Below are 25,537 nucleotides of genomic sequence, written 5' to 3'. Positions count from 1 at the left end.
TTTATTTGTCAACAGTTCGTTTGTTATGACATCGTTCTGCTGAGAGCTGAAAAACACAGACAGAGAAGGCACAGCTGAACAAAACATAACAAATATTATTGGCTGAAGTGACACCATCTTCTCCTAAAACGTTGAATCTCTGGGAGCATTCTACCTCCAACCCTGCAAAGAAAAATATTGCCTGCAGAATTCATTAAGTGGGTCTTGTCTGTCAGATCAGTAATGCACAAATATTTGAAGGGACGGCTCTTTGGACGTCTCTCAGCCTTCAGCTGTGATATTCAACTTGACGGTCCACAGTTGGAGCCACGCTGTGTGGTTTTCTCTCATTTACATTTTCAGTGCCCAGCGTTAAAGCCTTCCCCCATGGAATGGCATATTTTTCTCTCCTCATATCATTTTTAATTGATAATTGTGCAGTTTATTAACCAATCAGTTGATTAATTGTTTCAGTGATCAGTCTGTCAACACAATGACTGAAACAAAGCAATAAAAGATCAAGGCAATAGCAGCAACTGGGCAGATGGGAAGGCAACATTTTAGATCTGCAGGTAAGAAATAACACAGCTGATTGGTGCAACGTAAATATACTCCCCGAGAGTTTTTAGTTTAAAAGAGAGAAAAAGGTAAGCAGTATACATATTCTGCATACACAGAGAAATTGTGCAGAGGTGTATGTATATAAATAGATCAGAGGTAGGTGTTAAGGTCTGGAGGACAAGTGAAATTCTAATAGATGCCAAAGGACAAGTCTGTGGAGACACCGAGCATCTATATTTGATTAGTCTCTTCTCTTCTCTTCTCTTCTCTTCTCTTCTCTTCTCTTCTCTTCTCTTCTCTTCTCTTCTCTTCTCTTCTCTTCTCTTCTCTTCTCTTCTCTTCTCTTCTCTTCTCTTCTCTTCTCTTCTCTTCTCTTCTCTTCTCTTCTGCTGATCCTGTAAACGTATTGTTATGTACAACTGTGTTGTACAAACGCTGCCTCTGTCCTCAGCACAAGGACATCTGCGAGCTGATGGCTATCTGAGAAGTGCTTAGTTAAAACCCTCGGGGTCCTGAATAGAAGCAGTCATCATTCTAGCCTCACATCTGTTCGTTTAAGAAAACTGCAAATGTGCAATAACTTGCTTCCTTTCATAATTTTGTACAGCACTTTTGAACTTTTTCCATTTCCTCCTGGCACCGTTCAAATTTTATCAACTCACCCTCTACTTGTCAGTTAGATCCAGGCTGTTATGTAGTTATATACAGGTTATTATTTAAAAGCATGGCAGCTTACAGTCAATCTGGTATAGACTGATAATGCTGATGCGTGATTACAGAGCAAACCACTACATAGTCATATATTATATTATAGAGTCCACACAACTGCACAAAATGGTCTGTACTTAAAATAGCACAAGATTTTCACAATATCTAAACAAAACTTACTTAAATGATGAGGTCATCACTTATGAATATCATTTGTAGTCTTCAAGCACGAAGGTCTGCCTAAAACTGCTCCTCAAAGCCCTCAAAAGGGCTGGCCAATCAGAGGAAAGGGAGTTTGCTGGACAGGGAGTCTTAAAGACACAGCAACTAAATGGATGCATTTCAGACAAAGGCTGAAATAAGGTTTGTTGTTATTTTGTTAAATCATATGAAGTCCCACAAAACCAGAAAAAAAACAACTCATGGTCTACTTGACTAATTGTGTAATGATTTAATTCTTAGCTTAGTTAGTTCAGTCTGACAACTCTCCTTTTAATAGTTTGAGACTTTCGTCAAGCAGCATTACTTACATTTAGCACTTAGTCTCTAACCTTTGAGAAATGAAGTAACATCCTTAGGCCTTGAGTCCCACCTGCAAGGGGATGTTGGGGACTTAAAGTTTGAGCTGGTGCTGTGGGTGACTGAGCAGAGGGAGAGACTGCGAACCTGTCAGTATGAATACACCACCAAATTGTGGAATCAGCACAGCCCTAACTAGCTCCTTGCAGCCGTTGCTTCATTTATTGATCCAAAGCTACAACCAATTATTGTTTCCACCGCCATATAATCTGCTGATCCATCAGTTGGGCGCTTGTTTTTTGATTGTTACAAGTTTAAGGTGTCTATCATGTCTTTCAGTCTAGTGGAGATTTGCTGAGCTTTTAAAAACGCAGCTGATTGATGTGCTTTAAAGATCAGAGATAAAAATGAACCCAAACAGCATTTAAAGAAGACACAAATTTACAGAAATAAATGGTAAATTCCACAACAGAAGGGATTTCCAAAGCACTAATTATGGTGAGGAGTTGATTTTTGAAAAAAGGTCAAACAACTCTTCTTCTTCATTCTAAATTTTCGTACAATACTGATCAATGACATAGCGTTACCTACCATAATCAGAGCTGTCTTGAATCATTACATTAATAAAAGTGACAGGACTATCTGTCTTGCTACATGCTGTAAAGCCTTGGCTTGCACTGAATAATCAATAATGCATTTTGCCTGCCTAAAAGACGGGCTCCTCTGTGCAGTGGAAATGTTGACCCAGCATCTCGGTGACATTGCTCCATTTGTTTCTGCAGCCCTCCGCTCTGTGCTCCCTCCCTGTATTCAGTTAATTTGACCGGTCTGTAGATTTCCAAAGGTGGGAGAAGAGACTCATGGGAAATCTTTCTTCCTCAGTAAAGTAGCAGGAATGCGTAATATTTATTGAGAATTATCTTCTGTTTTCTTCCAGTGGTAAAAAAGGAGGGAGAAAGTGTGTTGTTGTTGTTGTGAGTAATAATAGACTGAGTGGAGTAGGAGGATGAGAAAGTGTCCAAAGCATTGTGGGAGCTCCAATCCCAACATGAAAACACCACCTTCTTACTGTAACATCATGTTCTAGCACGTTAACCCCCTAATCATGGCTCCACGTTGGACACCTCTTTGATGCTGTCGAGAAAACTGAGCTCTAATAATCAGTTTGGGAGAAAAGTGACCCTGCAGTACGAATCAGTTTCACTTGTTGTTCAGACTTGTTAAACTCATGTGCTTTTTGGGGTCAGGCATGGCTCCTATTGTTTCTCTCTAAAGGAAAACTCTGCTATGCGTATAACTGTTTGACGTTACACTTGAAAGCATGGGTAAGCACAACCAGTCTTTGTGTTGTGTTTGTGTGTGTCACTCCCACACCTGCGAGAAATTTGGCAGCAGATCTGAGTATAAAACAAGTCTCCATTCTCCCTCCAGTTTCCTCCCCATCTTTTTTTCTCTCACCTGAGTGCACACCTATAATGATTTTATCACCTCTTCTCTCCTCCTATCACCTTAATTCTTTTCTTCCATCACTCCCCTTTTCCCGCTCACTGAGGTGTTTATGACCTGCTCTGATGTATGTCAGAGGGAGTTGCTCTAATTGCCACCCATGTGCTTTGTGAGACAGGCACGGGAACACGCTGGCAAAAGTAGTTACTGTTTCTGCCTATCTGTCTTTCAAACACACACACACACACTCACACACACACACTGCAAGATGCTCTTTCTCTGCAATCCTCCTTAACACTCAAAGCTATGTAGATTATTACTCAAGAAGTTCCAGGGCTGTAGTGCTTAACAACTAGTGTAACATTTCATGGGTGCCACATTTACATTCTGGCAGCTCAGTGTGTGTTTGTGTGAGTGTGTAATGTACTGTGTGTGGCGTGTGCACTAGTGTGTGTTTAACAGAAGGCAGCAATATGGATGTCTGAATGTTATTTACTGCCATGCTGGAGATGTGTGAGCGTCAGCGCCTCTGCACCAACATTTCCAATAACATTCCTTCTTCTGCTAAACAAGTGGCGGCAGTTTTCTCTCCGCTGTCGAGTAGAAAAAAAGGAACACAAGTTTTTTTCATGCCTTAAAACTAATGCATTTAAAATAATTGATTTTTTATCAAAAGGTTTGTATTAAAATAATTATATGCTGTCAAGCAGCATAAAGTTAAAGTATGTGTAAAATAAAGCTTAAATCTGTCATTTTAAAAATGTAGTTAAAGAAAAATCAGCTGATTTGTTAAGCATAAAGCTTCTGTTTGAGACACAGTTGAAGCTACCTTTTACTCATGATTAGCGTTAACATATGTCAGACTCCTTTGTACAAAAGGCTCTTTGGGTTTTACCATTGACTGAATATAAAGATGGGATACACATCCCATTGAGAAAAATCTCACCATACCGCTCTGCCTATTACCGCTCAACGTTCGACCAAAATTGCATCCTGCTCCACTCCATGTTAACTTGTACTGATGAGAACTAGAGCCTTATTTCGCGGTGTTTTTGTGTGAAAGTAACGCGCTGAAAGTTCTTTAAACAAAGCGTGAATGCAGACCAATATCATATTTTTTTCGGTGGGAGTTCGTTTATTAATGTTTTTGGTCAAGTAAGAAATGTCCCCATCTGAGTGCATGATGCTTTTGAACTAGAGTCTGTGCAGTAAGGATCTTTAAGAGTTGCAGTTCTGTTGTCCCACCCTGTCCCATTACTAATCGATCAAACAGCTAAGTTCCCTTTGGTCAGTTCCCTTTGGTCAGGACATGGTGTGAAAGCTACATGTGTAGCTTTCAAGTGGACACTCTATTTGGCTAATCCTCCAAGCACAGTGCCTACCTGAAGGGGTGGCATTTGTGGTCAACGGAGCTGTTACTTATAGCATTTACCCTTATATATATGACATTATGTCAAATAACTTCATCTCTCAGTTAAAAGCTAAATCAAGATGACAAGAACCAGTCGTAACATCAGAAATCATAATCAAGGTAATTTAAAATAAGGCAGACTTTATGACTTTACACACTGCAACTGTTTTGGCTTCACTTTTGTAGAGGTGTCATGCCGTCCATCCATTCATGCAGTCTATGTGTGAAACAGGTTGGCAACTGTAAAAGCATTGTTATTTGTTCCACACATGTAGTTGATGGAGTTAGTTTGACCGCTACTAAAGCACAGTGCTATTGCAGAATCCCTGAGCTTGTTAACGACTTTGCAAATAAAAGCAGAATATTTAAAGAAAGCTGACAAAAAGTTGTGTTAAAAGATGATATCAGCCGAAGCAAGTTCTCGACCTTTATTTTAATTCTCAAATATCAATACGGGCATCATCAGCAGGTCTCTGGTATCGGTCAGGCTGTAATACAAGCAGCTCATATCCCTGCATGCTTCAGCAGTTAAATGAATCATAATCTGGCATCACAGAGCCTTGAAAATGGTGCTGAGCCTCCACCCTATAAACTAAGCAGCGGTCTATTATTGAGTCGGTCTCCAGGCTGTAGACACTGACAGGGTGCTTTCGCTGTGAGGTGAGGCGATAGGAAGCTATGGATCAACCAGACAGCCTCTGTATAATAGACTGTTTAGGTTTAATATGGGTTTTCACCTCCTCTAATGGACCCAGCTGTCTCAGGAAGGACGCACAGAGAGGTCCTCCTCTTTCAGTTGTGTCTATTGAAAGACCAGAGGCAGACTGACGATGGCTCTATATCTTCCTGAATGCCAATCACACCCATAATAGTTGCCTTCACTTTATGAGTGAAGAGGGACAAACCCTGTCTCAGTTTTGTGTGTCTCACTCTGTGTGTGTGTGTGTGCACACATGTATGTGTGTGTGTTACGCTGAACGGTCACCTTTGCTGTAAAATCTGCTTTATTGGCAGCGAAACGAGCCAATAACCTGCGGCCTGTTGTCCTCTGGGGCAGGACTTTTTGTTTGACCCTTAGTTTTAGGAGAATGAAATGTGCTCTGAGGTAGGACAGATGTTCAGCCAATCAGAGGCCTTGGCAGCTGCAGCCATGATAACCAGATGTTCTTATCTTGCCAGCGTCGCACCTCACATTCTTTCTCAGTCAGAAAGAAAAGAGCCTGACTCTGAAGAGACAGTATTTCATGTCTCTCTCTGAAGGCTGGAGGCACTGAAGCATTTCCTGACACTTTTAATGGACTTCTTTTTAACTTTCCATTCCTGATCTACTTTTATAGCTCTTCCTTTATTTCGCTTCGGAAATCCTCATTCACTCCACAGACAGCATTTGTGTCCTCTTTAGCGCAGTGTCAGCCATTAAATGTTCCCTTTCAGACAAGGCTGGTACTTGAATATGAATGTTGTCCTGAGTGGTTTATTTCTGAATGTTGCTTAAGCTGAAGCAGCGACGTCTGTTTGTGTTTGTTTGTGTGCATGAGCCGGGGAGATTTAAAGTCCAAAGTACCACCGGCACCACTACCTCCATCGTTGCCCTGCCTCGTCTGTGCTGCAAGTGTTTAGTGGGTGAGATTTAAGGAAAGTGAGTCAGAAATAGTTCTTGGTAGAATCTGTGTGTTTGGACGCAAGGGGGTATTTTGGAGTTCACACAAACACTCTCAGTCTGGCCCCAAGCTTATACTGTGCAGGAAGCCAGTTATTGAGGTGTAATACTGTTTGACTTGTTTTTCTTTAAACAAGCAAAACAGACCCACCAAATGTTCCTTTTTAGTTTAACTTATTTAAGGATGAAAAATAGGAGTCAAGATCCATTTCCCATTTATATCTTTTTAATTTAACCAACACTCCTGATTGGAACTTTGAAAGTTATCAATTTCTTCTAGAATAATAATACAAAACAACACAAAATGCTTAATATATGAGATACAACACAATTAAAAAATTAGATACAATATGAAACAATTCAATGCAGCACAGTAAGAAGAAATGATATAGCGGTTTAAGCGGATTTATAGCGGAGTGAGCATTTGCCAAATATGCGATCTTTGGGGTGAAGACGGGGCTGCTCGCGCGTACACACGGAGAGAGTTGAAGCGAGCGTCCTGAGGGGTAAGGAGGAAACACACGCTAATATGAGTGATGGCATGAAAGATACGGTTCTTAAGCCGCCTGCCACAGTCCCAGTGTGGGAATATTTTGTTTTTTATCAGAATGAACAAAGTGTGAGCTCATGGACACCAACGGGCTGATATGTCTCATTTGTTTGAAAATAGTGGCGACGAAGAAGAAGTAGGGGAGCCTTGTTCTTTGACAATCCGCTCTTACCGAGGCTTTTGGTCTGCAAAGTAAATAGAAATAAAAGCGCCAAATGGTGGGCGCTCAAAGACAGCTACATTGCCAAAGAAATGCAGCCCTTCAGTACGGTTGAAAGCCAGAAATGTTAAAAATGTTTGACAGACAGTACGGATTGACTGGGAAAAAGTACATGTTACAAACAATTCGGGAACTGTATAAACTCCCTTTTATTTAGGCTCTAGTTTTATATTGTTGTTGGGTTTTTTTTTGGAGTTTCGTTTTTTTCTTTAGAGACAGGGTCTATGTTTTATTGTTTTTGATTACTATTAATTATTTTCATTGACATTAATTTTTTTTTAAAAGAGAGTCCATTTCATTTTCATTGTATTTTTTTTCTCTTTCTTGTTTGTTAAATTTATTATATTTTTTTGTTTAATTTATTCTAGTAAAAAGATCCTGACCTTTTAATTACAGTTAAATACTCTTAAGAAATTAAAGTTTCTTGCTTTTGATATGGTGTACTCACTTTATAATCCCATTTATCATAATTACATCAATGAAAAATGGAAAAAAAAATCAAAATTATATCGACAATAATATCGTTTATCTGCAATAATATTTTGGAAAATTATTGTCAAGCAAAATTTGTTATCCTGACAGGCCTAAATATATATTGACCCTGATTAAACATGTAGGAGACCAGCAAGCCCCTGCTATAGTAATACACCAATAGGCCAAAACAAACAAACACACAAACAAAAACTGACAAAAAAGGCCAAGCTACTTAATTTAGATGATCAGTAGATAATTACACTTTCCATGAGCACATATTGCTGTGTTTTCTAAATGAATCTGTCTTTACAGACACTGACGTCTTTCTGGTAGACCCTACCTGAGGGTCTTGGGACAAAAATATTTTCTATCTGATTTTATAAAATTTGAACCATGTTTTGTTATACCTTTAAAACAAACAATGAAATATGCAACTGTAAATAGTCAAGGATTTGTGGAAAAACTGACCTCTTTATCAGTGTTTGATGACCTTTCAGTAGGTTCTGATCTCCTCTTTGGGATCTACTGCAGTACAATACAAGTCTGAGTCATCAAGTCAATTCATGAATTCTGAAAACCAGGACCCAAGAGGTACTCCAGTCATCCTGCACTGCTGGGTGTTTGTGTGTTTTACCAGTGCTGTTTGCCTGCATTCACATAAAAAGCTGAAATGAGACGGCGTCTATTTTTGAAGCAGAGAAAATGTTTGCCAGCACGTACAGGCTCTCTTACTCACGATCTGTGCTTGGCACTGCCCTGACACATACAAGGCTCAGGTGTTAAGAAATAGAATTAGGGCTTTGTGCCCATGCTGTTCTCTGCCCTGTGGACAGACTTAGATCTGCAGAGTCATTCTGAGGAGAGATGTACCAAATCTCTTCACAAAACAGGTGTTTTTACAGAAATCACAGAACTCCTTTTCCTCCTTATGATGATTATCATTATGATACATTCACTCTGATATTTCTACTTCATTTACTCCAGAGACTTATAAGTTATACCTGTATTAGGCACTGAATAAAAGCCTGGGATAGATATCCCCCTCAGTGATTACTCTTGAATATAAACTAAGATATGTGATGCAGAAATGAAAGAGACCGTAGAAAAACATTTGGATGGGACTGTCCCTCTCTCTTTTGTGTTTTCCACAGCTTTGATGGTTTTTCTGTCACTTATCCCATGATCTGTCTTTAAATGTAGGACTGTCTCCCCTTCTCTCTCCCTCTCCTTCTTTAATGATGTGCTTGAGTGATACTAATGAATGGTTTTTACACTCCTCCTTACCCCCCCTCCCCTTTTCCTTTTCTCTTCTTCTCTCCATCTGCCTGCTTGATCTGTCAGGGAGGCAGCAGAAAGAGATTTTTCTACTTCGGTTATGAGACTCCCTCAGGGCGAGTCTAGAGGAAAACTCAGATGACTTTCCTCTTTTCTGCGGGCCCGGCGACATGATGGATGGAAGTGTTTAAAAAGCCTGACTATTTCTGTCGGACTGTTCATCTGAGTGGCTCACAGTTAGCAGTCAGCGGGGAGGCTTTCGTTAACGGGGGTAGATGATGCACTAAAAGGAAAGTGTGTAGGTGGCCCCGTTGAGATAGAAGGATTTGTGTGTTTGTATGTGTGTGGGTTTGTGTACTTACGGTGCAAGCCTTTTGTGCTCGCATGTGTGGTGCAAGTGAAGTGTGGTGTGAAGGAGAGCCCAATGTGACGCTCCGCACAGCCATGAATGATTGCACTCTGAGCCAGGTCTCCTGTGGCGGGACTGAGAGTCACAAAAATAACTTTCTCTTTTGCAAAAACATTATTTTTTCTTGTGATAAAGTTTGAAGTTATTGGTCAATAAATCAATGAGCTGATCAGAAGAGAGGGATGATAATGTTGTTTTTAAATATTAACAGTTTGCAAAGTCAGGGGTCAGACCAGCTTCTGCACAGGGGGTACAGACTTTGAGCATGAGGCCAAGCTCTTGTCCCACCACACTCTTTGTTGTTTCTAACTTTTCTCATCGGTTTTTTAACTAGGGCTGAACAATTTCGGAAAATAATCTAATTGCGATTTTTTCTTACCAATATTGTGATTGCGATTTAGCATGCGATTTTTAGGGAGGATGTGTGTCTTCCACATTATTAATTCAACACAAGCAATAAATCATTCTGTAGTATGACCAACACAACAAAGGATATTGTCAACATAAAAAACAAGTCTCTCCTGTCGGCCAGGCCTACATGTTGTGATTAAATGAGATGAATTGATATGAATAACGTATCTCTAACTATTACAAACACAGTAGAATATTGACTGATTGGTTCAACTTCAAGCCTTGTAGACATGTAATAAAATAAACAATAATTTCCACAAATAAAATCAGAGAAAGGAACAAAGCACTGCAGAACAAGAGGCCAGGTATGAACAGTAATCTTGAAAATAATTATCAATCTTCTCTTCTATGGATCTCACACTAAATAAAGTGAAGAACTGTAAATAAAAACAAAGTTTTAGCTCAACCACTGAATTATGTATATTTGTGGATTGCACTTTTTAAATTAACTTTAAACCTTTTTTTTTTTTATTGCAGCCTTTGCGATTTGAAAATTGCATTGTATTACATTGCAATGTTGATTTAAATTCGATTAACTGTTAGCCCTATTTTCGACTATGAAAAGCAATTATTTTCCAGGAAAAAACACCACTTTTGAGAAATACACCAACCCACTGCAGCTGGAAAACACTCTGGAGCTTTCGGCAACTAAAAAAGGGAAACTTACTCAGGGAAATAAATGCTTGTCACCAATTTGAAACCCAGCAGCAATCATTGTCTAACCCACAAGTGATGATGTATAGATTTGGTAAGGAATGACAGCTTCTGGTATCCCAGTGGTTTGCATCAAATATCTTCAAAATCTGACTTCTTTTTAATGCAACCTTTATTTTTTAGTTTATTTATTTAGTAGTGCAACTTCATCAGTTTCTAGACAGCCTCAGTTGGACAGTAGATAGTAAACTGACCTATGGCTAAGCCACGCCCCCCTCCTCACTTGGACAAACAATGAACATTCAGTGACAGGTGCCATGGCACCTCATAAAACCTCATAAAACCAAACAAGAACTGACTTACTGCAATGAATTTCAATGGACGTACAGGCAGAGAATGTCCAAGTGTATTGGAATGGCTATACCAACTGTGATTGGCTCATCTCCTTTGAGGGTTGGACCATAGGTCAGTCATACAAAGGCTTCACTCTGGCTTCATGACAAGGAATTAAAACCATGACACTGTTTTTAAATAGTTTACTCACAGTCAACAGATTTCAAGTTTGTCATAATAATAACATTGTGGTTCAGATTTGCTTAAAGTAAAAATGTAAGCTTTCATAAATTTGTCCTCATATGTAGACAGAAAAAATGTATGAATGCTTGTTTTTACAAAACACATCAAACATCTGGTGAATTATGGGTAAACAAGTTCAAAACACTAAGGCTATGTCTGAAATCACTCCCTATTCACTATATTATGGTGCACTATATAGTGAATATGCCATTTTGTAAGGCTGTCCGAAATCTGAGTGAGCATGGTCATTCACTATATAGTTCACTCAATGTATCCCACAATGCATTTTGAAAAGTAGTGTATTAGCGATGCTCACTATAAGAGCAATATATACCATCATGCATTTCAGTTCAAACAGAAGAAATGGCTGATTACATGTTTAATGATTACTAATAGCATGAAACTACATTAAAAACTGTCAGAGAATAACACTTAACTCCCTGTTTAACTTTCGGACAAGCCCGTCTCACAACTTTGAGCTGAGAAACAAACAACACAGACGTTAGCCTCTAAACCGTTCCACGAGGGTGATGCATTCACTGGACCTTGTAATTCTTAAACACAGCATAAGTTCCGCGCAAATATATGGTTAATTTATTTAAAAATAACGTGTAATACATGTTTCTGTTATATTTGGCTGTTGCAGAAAATAAGCTAAATATAATATTAGGTATCACTAAAATAAATACTGTTTTGCAGTTTTTAAGGAAAGATATAACTGTAAATCCCCAGCCGTCCGTGAGCGACGCGAGAGTAAATACGTCACTGTCTGCAGCTTGGGAATGGGTGAGTAGTGTCCGAAATGTTGTTTTAATTTAGCTGATTGAGTGGACTATATAGTCAACTACATCTAATTCACTATATAGTGAGTAGTGAGTAGGGAATGAGTGAGTGATTTCGGACACAACCGAAACTTCTTTTCAAGCAGACTTGTTGCTCAAGTTTTTATGTAGAATTAATCTTTCTCTTCTCTTGCTTGTGTCAAATGTTCTGTTAGCATTTTATGTTAGTTTTGTCCTCATCCTTTATATACGATACGTTGATTCTGTCTTCTTACCTTTTCTGCAGTCCCTTCACAGCACCCTTACCTAAACCACTAACCTCACCCTGTAACCACATCCTGTTTGACTTCTCTTGATCTTTGCCATCTCCTCTTCATCCCCCTCTATCTCTACAATCCCTCCCTCATCCTCTCTGACTCCTTTTCATCCTGTAAGTCAGAGCAGACACTGCAGCCAGGTGTTGGATGCGTCACTATGGTTAGCCAGCAAGTTGGATGGTCAGATAATCAAGACATAGCTTACACTTCAGTCAATAACGCTGACACACACGCATTCACACTGTCTCAAGGACTGATTGATATGTACACGTGCTTGGGCGGTCAGATGGGCTGGAGAGATGTAGCTGGGGAGGGGGTTTGTGACCCTGGTGCTTTGTGTGGGACTGAAAGGGAGACAACTGAGGAGCTCAATAATTGACACAGTAAAAACCTGAACACACAGAAGTCCTCTTGTTGTTTTTATGACCTTTTGAACCCAGTTTATGACTCCTGCTGTTTGAACGGTAACCACAGGATGAAGGAATGCCAACGGTGATGGTCTTCTGATGAGACAAAGGAGTGTGAGAGGAATACGTGGAGAGAAAAAAAGAGCAAGAAGGGACCTGGGGAGATGAGAAACTGGAAATAAAAAGACTCATACACATCCACAAATGAAAAACATGGTGGCAAGTGTATTGGTTTCATTGCAGGAGATAGGAGAAGAGTGACACATCTTGCAGAGGAAAAATTCAATAACACTGACAACACATAACAAGAGAGGAGTGGATGAGTTGTTTTCATGTGAAGAGAAGAAGCAGAGGGCTGAGGTTATCTGAGTCCCTCAAAGTAATTTCCCAGAGCAGAACGAGGTATAGACGCAGAGAGGAAGAAAGGGAAGTATAGATGGGAGAGAGTGAGCTAAACGGGGACAGCTTCAGAGCACTTGAGACAAAAGGTTCATCTCTGGGCCCTCGTCATGTGACCTCACGGCATTAAATTCAGCAACAGGAAATTGTTTTCTCTTCTGCAGGCTTGACTGGCTCACCCCGTCTCCTCGTCCTCTAACTGCTGTTTAATTGCTGCAAATGAAAACCATGTTTGAAATATGAGATGCATGAAACTAGGATGCTGCGGATCAGCGACACGCAAGCAGGATATTATCTGACGTCTGTACTTTTGTAACTTTTTGAACCTCATGACCTTAGACCAGCTCTTCCTCTCTGTTTGGCTCTTTGCCAGAAGGGGGGGAGGGCATAATCTGCTCTGACACTGCTGTGAGAGTGTTGGAAAAAAAGGAAAACGGGAGTAGCTGGTGTTACCCGCGGACTAAAATGGATAGAGGGGAGGTTTGAGTTTCTGTGGCTCAGCTCTATCCCACAGCAGGGTGTGAGAGAGTGTGGGTTTGATTGCCGATGCACTTTTTCCTTTCTTTATCTTTTTATCTGCGGTTTATCTGCCTCAGCAAGAAAAAGGTGAGGCAGGTTTCTGCCACTGTGTCTTTGCCATTGACCAAATTAGGCTGAAAAGTGTTGTCTTGCTGTGGCTCAGGACAGAAGCCTTTTGATCATTTTGTCTCCTTGTAGAGAATGAGTGCAAAATGCTTTCTGACAAGGCTTGATCACCGCTACCTATATGAATAATACTTACCTTAACCTTTTTACTTCTCACTCCAGGCAGAAATACATGGTTTAAGTGTGTGCATCGACATAGATTTGAAAAACAGGCTGTGTGTTAGAATATTCTTCATCAAATCTTAGATTATAAATCAATTAAGGAAAATTAGGGATGCACAATATTATCGGCACAATATCGGTATCGGCTGATAAAAGCTTAAAAACACGTTAATCAGTCTTTGCACTGCAGAGCTCTGTGTCTGTCACCAGGTTGTTACAGTAGCTCTAAAGTAATCAAATGTTACTTGGTTATGTTTAAAAATGCATTGTACATTTAAAGTTCATGTGATCTAAAGAAATTATTTTTCTGTATTTCAATACTGAATGTCTTGAGTTTGAAAAAATAATACATTTCTTATTTATGGTAAAATCAAATGCTTTTTGTCTTGTTTTATGTGCGTTTCTTAAACAAATAAGACCATCACAATAAGAGTAACATATAAATTCCAGTACAGGATAGACTTAGCTTTTTTACAGTGAAAAAAACAAACAAACTTGTGATTATCGGTATCGGTTTCGGTATCGGCCAAAAGGGGTTTCGATATATCGGCATATCGGTTATCGGCAAAAATCCAATATCGTGCATCCCTAAGGAAAATAATTATTAACTGAAAGTTCACTCACTGCTGTCTTTATGACTCTGCTTGAATTTGGGTAATAAAGCAAATTATCAGTCAGAATTATTTAGAGTAGGGACGCGTACCGAGTTCTGTACTTTCATAGGTACTGACCAAATTCTGTCAAAAGTACTGAGTAGCAATTTACATAAAATCAAAAATGTACCATGTTTAGGTACCTAAATGCATTCTTATGACTGTGAAGGAGTGGAAGAGTAGACGATTTTCCATGCTGGACATATGTGAAATTGAAAAAAATAGAAAAAAATATATACTTTATTATTAAACAAATTGATATTTTTTACCACATAAACACAAAAAAGTACCAAGATTGGTACCATTTAGTACTAATACTGATTGCCAGGCACCGGGTATTGGTACCGTTTTGTTTCAAATATGAAAGGTTACCATCCTTATCCTTGACTAGCCTTACATGCTTATAGGAAGACCGTATTCTAAATACCCCAAAAGAGGACACCCTAACCGGCCTCTAGAAGACAGTGCAAAAATACTCAAAGATACTCAAATACAAAAAAAGCAGCTTTATAATCCACATAATTATTTAAAGCATTCCTGTGGCTTTCCAAGTCTTTTGAACCTTTATTTGCAATGACCCATCGTGCCAGCTTTGCAAACAGTACACAGTGCTTCCCACCAGTCACAACCTCAAAGAAAAGAGGGCGACTTCTCCAGCAGTTCGTCTGAAAAAGTGCATCTCTGTTTGAGAGCATGTTTTCTGTTTTGATCTGAGAGGAGGAGTGGCCTGTGTCTTTCATGATGCATGTGACGTGCATGCTCAACATTTTGACAAGTAGAGGGATGGGCTGAGCAAAACCGGGAAATTTGGGGGAATTTTATAAAATCCCCGTGGATATAATTTCATGACCAAAAAAAGAGGACATGTACGGGCAGAAGGGGACGTATGGTCACTCTAGTTTTAGATCATTCATTTATTGAAAACACTAAACACTAACCAATGCATTCAATTTGAAAACATTTGATAATTTATATGATCATTAACTGAGAGACTGCTTTGTGCCACACTGCTGCCTCAACAAAAAAAATTGCTGCATATGCAACATTTCTTTATCAATTTAATCAACAGATTATTGGATCACTGAAGTACTCCATTACAGCAGTCCTGTTCCTTCTTCCACTTCTTAAATACAGCATTCAAAGGGAGAGTCACTTTTAAGTTTCCATTTGACCTAATTAGACTGTGATAACTTTGACAAGGGCCAAACTGATGATGAGGAGACTGGGTCAGTGCAGCTGCTAGTGCCTGCCAAAAGTGGTCCAAGGAGGCAGAGTCAATGAAAGGGAACAGGATCCTGGTTGAAGAGTCAGTGATGTGAGTGGGGAGCGAAGGCTGGATCTTGTTGAAAGGTGTCATCAGTTTGTTTTGCAGAGTGTCTCTGCTGACCCCTGCTTACTGCCAAAAGTGTTTTCAATGAGCACATGAGCGTTAGAACAAGACCACAGAGCAACAAAGGGAGCTGGCCTAGGGAAAAACAGTGCTTTCAAGGTGTTGAGTCAGTCTCCAAATTCTACTAATTTCAATCTGATTGAGTGCTTAGGGCACATGTCCGCTCCTTGGAGGTCTCACTTTGCAAGTCACAGCACATAGAGGCTCCTGGAGTCAGGTAACATATCACACCTTCAGGTAGTTTACAGTTGTGACTATTGTCTCCTGCATATTTTATCTACTATCTATGGGTGAATGCATGAGAGAGATATTCAATGATTAAAACTATACCAATCATTGCAGTGTCATATGACCATGAACAACACATTTATGTTCAAATCAAATGTTTTGTTTCCTTTTCTCTCAACTTTTACCTGCAGTGTTTCAAGTCTTGTTTTTTTTCCCCTGCTTTCTGTCCTTAGGCTGCTGCTGACTTTGCCAAGGCCCACCTGCCTGAAGCGCTCCGCCAGCAGCTGCTGACCTACGAACGAGAGAAAGAGCGAGACAGAGAAAAAGACAAAGAGAAAGATGAAAAAAAGGAGCGGGGAGGCCTGTCCTATCCATCCATCCTGGAGCAGCAGATCCTGAATTTGGACCGAGAAATGCTGGAGAAGCTTTCGGCCACTTACAATGAAGCAGGTATGTGTGTGTTAGCTTTTCAACAGAACAAACTGAGAATGTGCGGCACTGATAATAATGTTACATACTGGAGTATTTCCCTGCAGTGTTTGGTTCATGCTTCATCAGTTAGTATGATGTGAATGTGTAGCTGCTCGATGTGGCCCCAGTCAAAGGCAGAGGCCACATACAGATGGATTTCACCCCTGAGTGTTGCTCATTACCGGAGACACGATAAGGAAAGCACCAGTAAGTGTAGAGCGTTGTTTTTAAATGTTCCCTATGATGCTGCATGCAAACTATTAATTTCTCCTCCACTGTTTCACTTCACTGTTGTTGAACAGTGAGTGTCAGCAGCCCCAGGCCCTGCTTATTCAGCTGTTTAAATACAAGCTGATCTTCACAAGGCTTGTAGTAATTATCTCTGGGGGACGGCAGGCAGGGAGGGGCCAGGCAAGAGAAGGATGGAGAGAGCGTGATGGATGCAGAGAGGTAGAAGAGGGGTCAGACAGAAGGATGTATGCACGGTAGGACATTTTGCTTCAAGAAAAAAGCAAAGACAAAGGAGGAGGAAAGGGATAGATTGTAAATGAGGTGATGGAAAGGTGAAGAGAATGAGAGCATGAATACAAAGGGCGATGAGGAAGACCTGCCAGAAATGAAAACCACTGAGGGCAGGAGTTAGAAAATGAAAAGTCCCACTGCAAAAAAACTCAGAAAGCTGCAGCAAAGTAATGGGTTTCATATAAAATCCACACTCTAGGGAGAAAATACAAGAGCAGGGGACATTAAAGGAGATATCAAGATTGGAAGTTTTACAAGAAATCTGATGACAGAGTTGTGGGATTATCATTTCATTTGAGACATTACGGTTTAAAACATTATGAAGTTGAGTTTCAGATTTTGGATAAATATAATTTTTTTTTTTAACTAAAGCTCATGAAGGAATCTCCAATCAATCATCTGACTTCTATGCTTACCTCTGGGTCACTGTGGCAGCAGACTTAGCAAGTTAATCAGATGCCTGAACCATCTCAACAGTTTTTTTTTGATAGGAAGAAACAGCTCCCCACAGACTTCTGATCTTCTTGACCTTAACCCAAAACTTATGACCACAGGTGAGAGTTGGAACACCAACATCCCCTTTCTGCTAATTCTGCTCTATAACACCCGTCAGCCTCTTGATTCATCTTTCCTTAAAGGGGACATATCATACTGATCCCTGATTTAATACTTACATATAATAAAGTTGAAAACAAGACCTTACACCCCCTGAATTTTCAAAAGATGAGATATTGTATTTTTTCTGATATCCTAGAACGAGATTTGATGCCTCTGAAAACAGGTCATTGCCTGTTGGCCGCAAGATTTCGACCTTCATGACGACACGAGGATCCTTTCTTTTTATTGGAGTAATCTGATGAAGCAGCTCCTCCTCTGTGATGTCAGTTATTCACACAACTGCCACTGAGGGATACACCCACCAAGAGCCGAGTATAAACATATAAACTATACATGTTACAGTACGGTTTAACTCGCCACACTGAAGCGTCCTGAGATGATCTGTGTCGAGGTGGATTTTCTTCCTCCTGAGCGGCAGAACCTCGGGGTCCAGTACAAAAGGACGTATCCTACACTCTGCCATTTTATTACTGCTATCAATGCCTTACGGTGAAGTTTTGGCAAACAGCAAACTCGCTCGGTCTGCTCCATTGGATATGGCGATTTTGTAAATACTGCCATGCTGCAAAAACCGCCCCCTGGCTCTACCCCCTCCGCCCCTCTGATAGAACCGACCAATCAGAGCACAAAGGGCTGTGACGTTGCGAGGTTACTGGAGGTCATTCTCCAAACGGAGCGTTTCAACGAGATCTTCAGAATGGCCTAAACTGAGGATATTGAGAACGCTATTGTGGGGCAATGAAGGAACTAAATGACTTGTACTGAGGGCAGAAATGCTTTACAGGCATCCTAGTCTGGCATAGTGAAAAGGAGAAACAAGCATGATATGTCCCCTTTAACTGTGAATCAAACACTGTGATAGTTGGGAGAGGGGGAAATTATGCTTCCACATATTTTAAACATGGGTACAAAGTTTCAATGCTGGATGTTCAGACTTAACGAGGGAAGATTGTCAAACTGCTACATATTCGCATGTTGTAGCCTCTCACGTTGTTTGTACCCCTGAATCCGTCTGCAAACTGCTGAAAACTGTCTGTTCTAAAAATTGCACAAGATTGTCATGAGACTTGGAAAAATTATGAGTTGATCACACACAGATCTCCCAAGTGGTTCATGATACCTTGGAGGGGCCTCAAACACCAAGGTCTGCCCATAGATACCCTGGGTCTGTCCCTGACCAGCCTCCCAAAAATAAGGTGTTTTGATGAGCTTGGGGTCTTAAAGAGACAGTAGCTTGAATAAAGCGTCTTGGACAGAGAATAAGGTTTTCTTAAACACCAGTGTGAGTAAAATGGGGATGCAGAGGGACAGAGTAAAGCCTGATAAAAGCACAGCACCCCCTCTTGAAGGCCTGCACTCAAGACAGGACCAACAAAAAGCAGAGATGAAACTCAGAGGCACCCAAACTCCTGCTGCACTTAGATCGCAATGTCGCAAAAACCAGTTGTGAAATTCAAACCAAAGACGCTGCAAATTCTTTGCCTGAGAGTTGTAACTTAAAGTGTGAAATCTAAGTTTTAGAACTAAGAGATGAGAGTTTACATAATCCACTTTGGTTATCTTGGCTGTAACCTGTCTCATCATCCTCCCATCTGTGTTCCACATCTTGTCAGACATTGTTGCAGCAGTGTCAACATGTTCCCAGATAGCTGCAGCAAACAAGACCCAAGTTGTTATTTACCCAAAGAGATGAGGTAGAAGATAATTCAGCAGTTTACAATTAGATTACAAGTCTGAAAGCCTTAATGAGAGACTGCACAGATCACTGACATGTGACTCACATGCAGGTTAGTTATGGGCTCCACTGGTATGAAAGGGCCATTTAGAGGGCTCGTGTAGTCATATGATTCACTGATCTCAGGACCTGGAGGCACAGTTTGGAAGCTTATTATTTCTTACGATAGATTTGTGCCTTTTGTTGCACTCACCTGCTCTCGACCTCTTCATCCTTTTTATCCCCCTCCTCTCCTTCACTGCTTCCTCAGCTTCAGATAAGCATTGGCTCTGAGATCTTTGCTGCTCTCAAAACAGCCACAAAGAAACTCTCCTCTCCCTGATCACTCTGCCTACCTCTGTTCTTTAGCTACGTGACCCATTGTACTCGGGCTCCACAGATCTGTCCAAAACTATTACTTATCTGTCAATATTTCTATCATCCTGTATTTAGTCTGCACAGCGAGAGAGACTGACACTCAGGTTGCAGATAACACTTCCAGACAAGCTCCAGTGTTGTCTGGTCCAAGGATTAGACATTCAAGGATTGGATTCGTTTCAGTATTTGTCCTAGCTTGCACGTCAGCGTCTCAGGAGAGGCGATCTCCTGATCAGGTAATTGTTGTGCATTCTTGTCCTCGTATCTGATTCAACAATCGCATCATTTAGAGCAAGCCGCTCCCTGCTTTCTGTCCCAATCAGGGCCTAAATTAAGCTGGCAGGGGAGACAGAGAGAAGGAAAATAGAGAGATGCACTCCCATTTCATCTCCCAGTCCCCAGGACAGCAGCCGATCAGATTTATCCCCCTTGTTCGTTCATCCCTCTGTTGTTTATCTGTGAACAAAAGCGCTTGAAAGAAAGATAAGGGAGATAGGACTTTGATGGAAATACCAGGAGCTTAGAGTCTATTATGGAAACAGTCTTCTTGATGTGGTGTGGTATTCTGTTAGTACGTACCTCCTGCCCTCTGTGTGACACGTCTCTCACCACAAACTGAAAACTACACAATCACACAAAGAGTCGGAAAACTGGTCATACTTTCAGCAGTTAGTAAAAAAAGGAGGATACCAGTGGCTGTGAAGGCTTTTTATGGACTCAAGGGGACTGTCTTCAAGCACACCCTAAAGAGCGAAGAAATCAGTAAACAAGAAATAAAAGCAAAAAAATAAAGTTTTACATGTCTTGTTTTGACGTTCTTGGTAACTATCAGCCCAGCACTCCCCATGTTCTTGCTTACATTGTTTGTGATTGCTACTAGTCTGACAAGCCAGATGCTTTTTTCCCAATTTCGATTCTGTTACTATTATAGTTTGCTTCCGTAACACCAGACCATGTGAAAGAGCAGATAATGATTTCTACAGACTATATCAGGAGCCGTATTTCCTCAAAAAAAAAAAGCACATCGGATGTGAGTCAGTTTCAGAGGATTCAGGGGATCTGACATCTCAACTGTTTTTTACAATCCAGCTCATGAACAAAGAATAAAATGAAGGACTTAGAGTTGAAAAAAAAAAAGATTTTTGAACAAAAATGATCAAGATTGAAAATCGTTAAACAAAAAATCCAGATACTACAACTCATTGATTTTTTTTCTTCCACCCCTACTAGCCTGATAGTTAAACACATTACCATGCATAAAAGGTTCTTAGACTCAAATTAAAGGTTGAAGTTACTTTAAGGTGGTTTTTGAATCCACATACTGAAAACATGAACTTCTACAGAGCCAGGGTGAAACATATTCTTAAGACCCAAGTTTTTGTCTGGTGTACAATTTTTAATTCAGCTTGCTATTTGGTATAAGTAAGACCTAATAAGTATAATAACTAAACTTGGTCTTTGAACGAGTGGTTTGATTGTTTGTGTTATGAGTTCTCTGTTTTTTAGTGTTATTGTACTTAAATACAATGTTTTTCACCCAAATGGGTGTAACGTTGTGATTTCACCAAAACATGATATGGGCAGTGTCCTTAAAGTTGGCTAATAGGTCAAAGTTTAAACAATGAAGTATCATGGGTCTAAGAGGCAGAAATGTAATATCCCCATATGTGGACACTGGGTCTAAAGAGGTTAATACATCAAAAGTTACTATTATTATAACTATTTAAAACTGGGTATTTCACTGATTGTAAAAACAAACAGTTTGATTCTAATTTTGGGGGTCATATTCTGAAAAGTTGGTGACCCTGCCTTTTTAGACAAGTGATGCACAACTGTTCATGTGCTGAGGCTGAGCAACATTAACAACAAATTTCCCATCAGCCTGGCAAGTGGCAGGACATTTTAGAAATTAAATATCTGCTTGAAGGAAGAAAGAAAGTGTTCAGAGATGGTAATGCAAGAGTTAGTGTTTAAAGTTGGTGACAAACTGTTGGAGTGAAAGTGAGTAAACCATTGAATAAGATGTTGGATTTGTTCCTCTGGCGTTCTTGGACTGCCTCTACAATATACATCTTCATAAAAAGCTCTTAAGATTTAATCACTAAATTCTCTCTGGAGTGAAGCTCTGTTTTGTAAAGCATGATTCATTATGTTTCTGCTTTGCATTTGTTTGTGATACAATCATTATAAGCTGAATGTTGATGTCTCCGTCAGCACTTTCTTGACTGCTTTGTTTGCTTTGTGCTCCATTTACATTCCATTCCCCCTTAAGCCAAATTTGTTTGCACTTTGTTCAAACTTCAGTGTTTTCCTCTGTAGATGATGGTTTGTCTGGCAGAGTGTGGCGCCACTTGACCTTTCCCTGCCCTGAGTGATGTGACCATTGACCAACAATAGTTTTAAAGTACCAGCTGTGTACATAAACCAGTATCACAGTTACCCTACACACCCAGCTTTTATTATATTAACACAAAACACACTTGTCTGATTTTTTTGTCTGTGTTGTGTTTCTAAAGTAAAGACAAAATATTTTTTTATTCAAAAGGGTACTGCTCTCTGTCAGTATGGATATATTTAAAACTGATCACAAACAGCTGTTGTGGGGATCAAGACAATATGTTTTTATTGCTGATGCTGCAGTGTATGGCTTGACTCAGCTCAGCTGCCTTTAAACCTTCTTCTTTGTAGTATTTCATGTGCAAATTTTAATTTCAAGACAGTTTCTGGAACATGGTTCTTATTTCTATCCCTGCAGCGAAAGTTTCATGTGTATAAGTTTGTGTCAAAAAAGTCAAATCATTGTTTCTCTTAAAGGTTTGTCGTATCAGACATTGAAAGTCTCCTGCCCAACTGCTCCACACTCTTCTTTTAGCTATGACTTGAGTTGTCTACTTAACTTATCAGTAGACTCTGTACTGGTCTGAGGGCATGATGGGATGACTTTCTTCACTTCTTGTAAAAGCACTCGTCTCTTGTGTTTGTTTCAAATTCAGGATCCATTTTCTAAAACAACACAGCTCGTCATCAAAGCGGGTTCCTACAGCTTATTTTACATTTCAGAACAGCTCTTTCTTGATCTCAACAAGCAGACTTCTTTAAGTTGTTCGCTCTTACTGGAAGACTGCAGAGCCATTACCCAGCTGAGATGGGGGTTTTTTCTTTGTGATGAATTATCTATTGTCTAAAGCATCTTTTAAGTCTTTGCAAGTCGGTCTTTGAGAGTTCTGTGTTTAGTGTGTGAGAGCAGCAGGCACAAGACTTTATATTCCTGCACCCACTGGGTCGTGGAAGAAGGGAGGATATCAGGAGGTTGATTACCACCTCAGACGTGCATTCATGGGGAGGACTACTAAATATGCAAAGATCATTCATCCTTGTTATTTTCTTTTGCAGGTCCTGTGGGGTTTGCTAGAGTACAGTGTTGAATGGCTGGATTGCTTCAAACCACTTCCTGGCAAACTTAATTTGTTTTCTAAATATTATTATTAGTGGTGGGACTTGATTGAAAAAAATAATCAAATTAATTATGCCATTTGTAATCAATTAATCGTAATTAATCGCATTTTAATATCAATATTCAACATCAGAAGCAACACTTTTCAAGCTAAACAGATTTTGGTAGAAGACTAAATCATTGAATATTGTCATACACAAGTTTATACCACAAAATCCTGTTTATTTTGGTTAGAAGATGGGTTTTTTTGTGGACACTACTTTCAAGTACATTCATCAGCCATAATGTGGTAAATAGTGCTGTCAGGAGATTAAAAAATAATCAAATTATTTACAGGATTTGTTATTAATTGATCTAATTAATCACATTTTAATCTTATATCTGCTTAAGGTCCCACATAAAGAATTTGAACTGTAGGGCATTACGAAATTATAGTGCATGACTAATCAAATGAATTCATGAAAAAGAGAAGATTTGTAAATCCTTTTTTTTTTTTTTCAACTGGTCAATATTAATTAAAATGTCCGTGTTCCCTGCCATTGACATTGGATTACTGTTTACTGCGTCTATAGATCAAATCATAGTCCTGCTCGTAAACTACTGTGGGTGGTGCGCTCTTTGGATGAGAGCTCAGCATGGATTTTAGGAGAAATGTGAGATGACAGAGACACAGAGAGACCCTGCAAGTCAGGAAAGTTCAGGCAGCTCACGCTGACACGAAGATGTGTCACGGTAGTTCAGTGAGAAAAGACGACGGAGATCATCGAGAGGATCATAGGATGGAGCGCCCGAGATGAACACGATCAAAAAAGTTTGATATTTCTATTTTTTGGACCGAAAACAGAAAGCGAGACATAAAAGAAGAGAGTCCACTCTTCTTAAGTAACTTTGGTGTTTACATGGTCAGAGAAAACAAGATTATTTGGGTCTTAAAAGATCATTCAAGATGCTCTGAAAATGTCTGGCAGCCAATGAGTTAATCTTGCGTTGATTTTTATAACGTGTTAATGTGCGGTATAATTAATTAATCTAATTAACGCGTTGAAGTCCCAGCCCTAATTATTATTGCACCTTACATCATGTGTTTTCCTAAGACAGGCCTGCTTCTTACTGTATGCCATGATAAACAATTTGCATAAAATGAAAAAAAAACTAGAACAGCAACACAGTGAAGGAATGTGTAGGTGATTTAAAGAAAAAAAAAGAGCCCGATGTGAAACCTCACATAAACACACTTTGAGCTACAAGTATCTTTATTCGGATAAAAGTTTAATTAGATGGCATTGTCTTGAGCTTCACTGTGATGTAGTATGGAAATCCAGAGTGTTGCATAGACTTGATAAAGTGGCTCAAGATGCTCAGGCTGTGAGCAAAATGCTAAAAATAGCTTCACTGTAAATGTTAACAGTCCAAGAAGGGCGTGTGTAACACTGTGGCAGCTCCACAAAACTGGATGCTGTGGGTGGACTAATGGGCAGGTACGTTTTTTAGGAGCTCAGGAGAATACAATGGGCCGGTCACATTTCTCACCTAAATGCCACTTACAAAGTAAAACATGGATTCTTACACTCTTAAGGCTTTCCAAAAGCCAGAGTCCCCGCTAACTCTGAGTGACTGAATCAGTGCAGTGATACAACGAAGAGTGGGGCTCTACACCCAGCTGAGAAGTTAATCTCAGTTGAGTGCTGAAGGTGTGCCCGGTTGAGCCAGGCTAATAATTAGGATGAACACTGAATCCAGGCAGGCCATGGTGCCATTTTAATGGGGAACTCTGAAAGTGTGCTTGGCATGACTGGGCTAATTGGGTGAGGCTGTGCTAGCTAGGCACCTCAGTCCATTATCTCAATCACCATGGGAACTAGATAAGGATAATTAGCTGGACAGCATGGTGTAGAGCAGCAGCGGCAGCAGCTATAGGCATGAGGAGAAGGATTAGAGATGCACACAATGATGAAACTAATAGAAATGGATTTTTCACAAACTGTGTGTAAAAGATTGAGTAAGTCATCCACAATTAAGTGGCATCAATATTCACTTCATTCATCTTATCCTTACTTCCAGCTGGTGCTCTTTCTCCTCCTCCTCCTCTTCTCTCACACATTTTTTTTGTGTTTATCACTTCTTTTCTCGCCGCTCGCTTTATAAATGAGAATAATAAAATCATTGTCCCGCTGAGACGTAATCTCTTTTCTGTCTCAGCCTCCATATCTCCACACTTCTACTCCCCAGCCCAAGTCTTCCTCTGCATTAAATCTGAATCAACTTCAGATTCACTTCCTCTTCTCCCATGTCAGTCTTCACACAGAGAAAGAAAGAAGCAGGAGCAGAATAACTTAACCAGAATGAGCAACACTTCACGGGACTGATTTCACTTCTGTCTTTTTAACATGATTTTACAGTCAGCACCACACCAGTATGTTGGGCTCTAAAGGGAGATCTTGAGTCTGTGTGCGTCATCCTCTTTCTTACATGACATTTAAACCAGCTCTGTTAGTCCCTCCTGTAGCCCCTGGGGCTCCTTATATTTTTTTTAAATGCGGCAAA

The 25,537-nt window shown here is 40.0% G+C and overlaps 1 protein-coding gene across 1 annotated transcript in view; it reads left to right on the top strand.

Moving 5' to 3' along the window:
• The window catches only part of ppm1lb (protein phosphatase, Mg2+/Mn2+ dependent, 1Lb), a 59,265-nt gene that overhangs the window by 28,265 nt on the left and 5,463 nt on the right, over positions 1-25,537 (top strand). The window contains exon 2 of the mRNA XM_074679335.1: positions 16,070-16,286. Within this exon, the coding sequence (XP_074535436.1) occupies positions 16,070-16,286 (217 nt within the window). The remainder of the gene's footprint in view (positions 1-16,069; positions 16,287-25,537) is intronic.

Source organism: Halichoeres trimaculatus, unplaced genomic scaffold (genome assembly GCF_033239565.1).
Source record: "Halichoeres trimaculatus isolate MK-OKI-2021-1 unplaced genomic scaffold, fHalTri1.1 fHalTri1_scaffold_9, whole genome shotgun sequence".
Lineage (NCBI taxonomy): Eukaryota > Metazoa > Chordata > Actinopteri > Labriformes > Labridae > Halichoeres > Halichoeres trimaculatus.
This window is presented reverse-complemented; position numbering and strand designations above follow the sequence as displayed.